The 6,759-nt window shown below is 35.6% G+C and overlaps 1 protein-coding gene across 1 annotated transcript; it reads left to right on the forward strand.

The window, feature by feature from the left end:
* Positions 1 to 4,222: 4,222 nt before the first annotated feature.
* Positions 4,223 to 6,102, forward strand: LOC109217017 (protein SHORT-ROOT-like). Its single transcript, XM_019381245.1, has one exon. The coding sequence runs from the start codon at positions 4,343 to 4,345 to the stop codon at positions 5,666 to 5,668; it is 1,326 nt and encodes a 441-aa protein (XP_019236790.1). The 5' UTR covers positions 4,223 to 4,342; the 3' UTR covers positions 5,669 to 6,102.
* Positions 6,103 to 6,759: the final 657 nt, after the last annotated feature.

Raw genomic sequence — 6,759 nt, forward strand, 5'->3', positions numbered from 1 at the left:
AAGCTTGCGACGAGGGGCGGAGTAGATGGTCTAGGATGAACCGAGGGGCTTCGGTACTATTCACGAAATGGTGTAAGAGGTTCACGATCCTCTAGAAGGACGAGTGGATTTGCCCAAGGCACACCTCGTACCTTTTGCAAAAAGCAAGGACTATGAGGTCCACCGGGGCGAGCGTGAAGGGGTAAGTGTAAACACTCAGATACCCCTTTACGTGAGTAGTAATATCGTCGTTAGGCCTGGGAACGACAACATCCTTACCCTCTCATTTACATTCCGCTCGGATTATGGTTAGGGTTTCTTTTGCGACGGAGCATATGTATCTCCATGCCCTCTCGCCTCGGTATTATTGACTAGAGACCTTCTCGACCTTGAAGTCGTCCCCGATAGAGCAGCCCCCGTGTATGAAGCTCTTCATGGGAGGCTCCTAAGCCACTTCGGGAATGGCCACCTCGACATCTGTGACGGGGTGGGAAGATGATGGAGTAGCCTGTTGAGGCACTAACTTGGAGGTTTCAGCAATTGTAATCTAGGAAATAAGAACGTCTGAAGAAAAAAATGAAGATTTGAAGATGATATGCTGGTATGAAGGTCTGGGTTGAAGGTTCAAAGAAGATGTATGGGGATTGAAGATGAAGGTATGAAGGCTCAAAGAACAATGTATGAAGATTTGGAGAAGTTGAAAGCCGTTAGGGAGTTCGAGGGTAAAGTCTAGAATCAGAAAGTGGAAGAAATAAAAAAGCATGAGGCTTCTATAGGAAAAAACAATCAATGTGCGACGTTTCGCATTAGAAGGCAGCTAGCCGGTGATTGATACGTGTCCGAAGTCAGAAAGATGCGACTGATGGGACATTTCGATTTATCCGTCATCTCAGTTGTAACGTACGAAGGAAGGAATTGGGGTTCATCTATCGTTTCCCATTCATTTCCAAACCTAATCTCTGGAAAACGAGGGGGCTATCTATATACGGATAAAAGCGGGAATAATGCATACCCCGATTTCCCGGTGAAGAAAACAGAAGAAGGGCATGGATGCACAAGATCGAAATAAAGGTTGGGAGCCCTTCGTATCGAGACCCATAGAAGGTGAGCAATGTGTTCATCATCGCGCATAATAAAGTGACGCTCCCCGGACCCAGAACGAGTTCTAAACCTCAGGAAACACGGTAAATGGATACACATGACAAATAGAGGGTCGTGATATTCGTACCTAACCGGATATCACAGCGCAAATCTCGCTCGATATCGGTTGCGGATCAGTAATTGACGAGAAAGGATGATTTATATTTTTGTTAGACTTGTACTAGGGATGAAACTCTCCTGCCATATAAAGGGTAAGTTTTTCTTTTGTAATAAACATGGTAACACGCGAATCAAAGCAATACAAATTTACTACTCCCTCCGTTTCATATTAAATGAGGTACTTTCCTTTTTAGTCTGTTCCAAAATAAATGACACATTTCTAAATTTGGAAATAATTCAACTTTAAACTCCTCATTTTACCTATTTTACCCTTAATGAGAAGTTTTATAACCACACAAAAGTCATGGCCCCACAAAGCTTTACCCCTTAAGCTTTTAAGACCACAAATTTCAAAAGTCTTTCTTTTTTTCCTTAAACTCCGTGCCGAGTCAAACTACCTCATTTAATTTGAAACGGAGGGAGTATCTGTTTTCTAGCTACTGCTAAAGTTCTTAATTGATTGTTCTGTTCTTTATTTACAACTGGACTCGAACCTGGCAAAGTTACTGTTCAACCTAGGTTCGGGCTAGGCCATAACATTACAACTGGTTTGATCATTTATTTTGTCTTTGAGTCGTTTGTCTAATACTCTTGATTACTTGTGTTAAATTAATTCGCGTATCCTTAAAACCACGTACAAATTTAATTGTTATCCGATTTAAGGGTAAACAATATTCACTACTAGAAATCCGGTAATTAGCGACCAAAAAAACCGACCAACTTTGGTCGGTTATGGCCAATTATCGACCAAAATGCGACCAAATACGCTTGGACGGTATTTTGATGGTCGCTTTAGTATACCGACCAAAGTTGGTCGGAAATTACCGACCAACGTTGGTCGGTAAATTAAATTCAAAAAAAAAATATTGCAAAAAAAAAAAGACCGACCAAAATTGGTCGGTTTTTCTTGGTCGATTTTTGCCGAATTTCTTGTAGTGATTGGTGGTGCGAATGAGGTGTAATAGGGTTTTGAATTGATTTGTAGTTGATAGAAAAGAAAAGAAAAAGATTTTCAAAAAATCTTGTACCAATTAAATTGCTAGCCATGCATGAGTTAGCTTTTATCTAGAAGCGAGGCTCATTTTCCTAGAAGGATAACCATTCAACTTGAGCAGCTGTCTTGTTCTAGATCTTAACCATCATTTCAGACTGAATAATCTAGAAAAGGAATAATGTTTTTCCTAGGTAGTGTTCCTAAGATTTTAGGAAAAACCATGCCTGCATTAAACTGTTCCTTAACAGACTAGTTCCTAGTCACTGAACTTTGATTTGATTTCCATCTTCAGATGAAGCCAGGTATAACGACAATTTGTTGCCCTCCTCTTCCTAATATAAAGAAATTCAAACCGCAAAGAAATAAACCGACTGGAACTCTAACATTAAAACATTTATCACCAGTATATGAAGTTGATATTCTCTAATCTTTAATTGTTAACTATTATTTTAACCAAAACCATGAATCAACTATGGAATTCGTGTTATAATTATTATATTGATACCTTGATGTGATATTCCACCACACTTCTCTCAATAATATCATTTTGTAGTATTTTTAAATCAGAGATAGAAATATTGAAATCCGACTATTCGAGTACTAGCATTTCGTTAAATAAATTGGTGCAAAGATAAATTTTTTGATTTTTTTTTATTTTTTTTGGTAATCAATACTTTATCTGTCTAGTATTGATTAATTGACGCAAAAGTAATAGTGGTGAAGTTACTATATGACAAGTTAGAAAAAGAAAAAGAAGAAGAATTGATTAATCGATTAAATTTGTTAAATTCTAGTAAGTCATAATCTGTCTTTATACACATTGCTTTTATCATCATCTGTTTGTTCTTATTAGCAAGGAATTTATCTATCTCGTACTCACATCTGCAATTAATTAATGGAGAATCCTTTTTTAAACTATATTTTATTCTAGGAATAACTGTTTTATTCCTTACCAAACAACCTTGATATTGATTAATCCTTAATAATAATGTTGATTGGACGATTCAGCTTTGCTTCTACATTCTTGTTTCTCTCTATATCACAAGAATTTTTAGCGCTCCATAATCCTATGCCCCAAAACCGGCTGTACAAAGATAAATTACAGAATTCAGAAACTTTTCATATCTTAACGTGACATCAAGAATTTATTTATTACTATTATCTATAAGAAAGAGGAAAAAACAATAAATACGCAAAAGGGTTGACTGATTTATTCTTGAATGCTTCTTTGCTTAAATGCCGAATATACATTTACTCATTTCTATCATTCTTTTGAGCAGTTCAATTGTAAAAAAAAACGCTCATCCTATCTAGAAAGAACAAGTATTCAGTTTACAAGAGCTAAATTAAACTAACAAAGTTTTGATTAGTTTAACACCAAACCAAAAGTATTATCTAAATGGTTCAAACTAAACTTAGTTAAGTACTATCATTGACTCTTACAAATTCTAATAAGATCAAATAGATTATGAGTTTATGACCAAGAAGCAGCTAATTTCATGAAAGTTTTAATGATATTTCTCTTTTTTTTTTTTGTTATTTTAATTTGTCAATTTAGAGAAGGAATTTCTATACTTGTCAATATAGTTGAGGAGCATATATAGAGCCAGTTTGAATTGACTTATTTTAAGTGCTTTTAAACCAAAATAGCTTTTAAGTTATTTTGTAGTATTTGGATAAAGTAAAAAAGTGTTTTAAGCACTTGTTTTTAAGTTAAAATGACAAAAATAAGCCAAAAGCCAAAAGTTAGAATTCCTAACTTATAACTTTTGGCTTAAAAGTCACTTACAACAAGCCCATCCAAACAGGCTCATAGTCTCTCTCAATGTACGAGTAATCGAGTATAGTCGATCTACCGGTAAGTATAGCGTAGCTCACAAATATAAAAAGTTATTTAGTTAATGAAATTAAATTAACAATAGAAAAGTCCATATTGTGACGATATATGTGACGAATATATAACCAATTATGTTTGCTAGAATCTTAAAAGACCTTCGAAAAGCTTAATTAATTTTCCTACTTTGATTACTATTTCACACTGAAATCAAAATGGCTTTAAACCTGCAAAAGTGCTTTCTTAGAGCCACTACCAAGAGGGCTCCATAACACATGGAAAAAAGTCTTTTCTTTTCCAAACCTACAAATAATTTCTTAGTAACCAACTATGTTCATCATTTGATAAACATGCAAAACCCTAATCAACAGCCTCATGAGAAGTTATCAAGAAGTCAATCACCAGAAAATGGTGATCCAGTTTCTGATGCCAAGTGGGCTTCTAGGCTTCTCCGAGAGTGTGCTACCGCGATTTCTGAGAAAGATTCAACCAAGATCCATCACTTGTTATGGATGTTGAATGAGCTTGCTTCTCCCTATGGTGATTGTAATCAAAAATTGGCATTTTATTTCTTGCAAGCCCTTTTTTGTAAGGCCACTGATACTGGCTTGAGGTGTTACAAAACCCTAACTTCAGCTGCTGAAAAGAGCAAATCTTTTGATTCATCTAGGAAATTGATCCTAAAGTTTCAAGAGGTAAGTCCATGGACAACTTTTGGTCACGTTGCATCAAATGGTGCAATTTTAGAAGCATTAGATGGTGAGAGTAGGCTTCATATAATTGATATAAGTCACACTTTTTGTACTCAATGGCCAACTTTACTAGAAGCTTTAGCCACGCGAAACGACGAAACACCACATCTAAAACTCACAGTTGTTGTCACGGAAAGCACGTTAGTGAAATCTGTTATGAAAGAAGTAGCTCAAAGAATGGAGAAATTTGCTAGGTTAATGGGAGTGCCTTTTGAGTTCAATGTTATAAGTGGATCGAACCACTTGAAAAAACTCACAAAGGAGAGTTTGAATATAAAAGAAGAGGAAGCAGTGGCTGTTAATTGCATTGGAGCCTTAAGAAAAGTTGAAGTAGAAGAAAGGGGAGATGTTATAAGAATGCTTCAATCACTTAACCCTAAAATTGTGACAATAGTAGAACATGAGGCTGATTTTTCTAGCACAAGGAATGACTTTGTTAAGTGCTTTGAAGAATGCCTTAGGTTCTACACATTATACTTTGAGATGCTTGATGAAAGCTTTCCAATCACGAGCAACGAAAGGCTCGTGATCGAAAGGGAATGTTCCAAAAGCATAGTTAAGGTTTTGGCTTGTGATGATCAAATTGGTGAAGGAGATGGTGAAACAAGAGAAAGAGGAAATCAATGGTCTGAAAGGCTTAGAGAGTGGTTTTCTCCATTTCCACTCAATGATGATGCTGTTGATGATGTTAAGTCCTTGCTTAAGAGGTACAAAGTTGGATGGTCACTTGTGCTACCACAAGAAAATCAAGAGTCACCTGGAATTTACTTGACTTGGAGAGATGAACCTGTGGTTTGGGCTTCAGCATGGAAACCCCGGGAAAAATCAATGGAGCGACATGATCAGTGAAGATTCGTAATGCTGACTTGGACGTGCTTGGGATTGCAACGTAGTAATTATCGCCTTTAGCTTACAACAAGCTAAAGCTTGATATATACCATTTGATTTTTCTATTTTTGGAATCCAAGAGCATAGATAAGCTAAAGGTTCCTTTTTGCTTTTTTTTTTTTTCAATTCCTTTCTATTTTTCTCTTCTAATGGATCTTGCAAACATATATATATATATATATATAGGACTATTACTGCTAGATTATAACCTTCATTTCATTTTCTACCTTTTAGATTCAACAACTCTATATGGGAGTTTGTATTGCTTTCTATCTTTTTGCTTGTTTTGCTCAATCTCTTCTTGGTGAAAGTTTTTGCAGCTGTACTAGCTTTTTCAAATTATGGTTTCTTTTTCCATTGATCTTTTTGCTTGGTACGTACTGGTCATTTGTACTCCAATACTTTAATTAGCTAGCCTTGTTGAGGGACCTCTCCCACTATTAATTATAATGTAACTTGGAGGCTGCATTCCCCTTTTCTTATTGGCAGTACTTGTTATTACAAATAAATTTGGATTCTCCTTTAAGAATATATTAGACGGAAAAGAAAGAAAAAAATTCTAACGCATTCCTCCTTCTTTCCCTAACATAGTCGTCTAATGAATGTGCCTAAAATGGCAATTAAGCTAATCGTGCGTACTACATAGATGAGGAAAGACAGAGGTGAAGCCAAAATTTAGAGCTTATAGGTTCGAGGTTTTAGTTATTTTAAATTATTGGGATTTAAATTAACAATTCTTACATATTCAATGAATTTCGTTAGACAAATACATGATTTGGATCAAAGCGACTAGTTTCAGCCGAACCCGAAGTCGATGAGCTAGCTCCGCCTCTGAGGAGGGATGGTAGCAATTAATATCCTTGGGACAATTGTTTAGGTAGACCAAGAAGAAAGAAATCATGAATAATATATTTTTCTTACTTATTGATGTTTGTCATGAAGATTCTTCTTTTTTAATTTACTCTTTCTTTGTTTTGCAAATAAAAGAGAAGTAATATCAAGTGATACAAAGATTTATCAAGAATATACTGAAAAAGGATAGGAAAAGAAGG

Source organism: Nicotiana attenuata, unplaced genomic scaffold, assembly GCF_001879085.1.
Source record: "Nicotiana attenuata strain UT unplaced genomic scaffold, NIATTr2, whole genome shotgun sequence".
Taxonomy (NCBI): Eukaryota; Viridiplantae; Streptophyta; class Magnoliopsida; order Solanales; family Solanaceae; genus Nicotiana; species Nicotiana attenuata.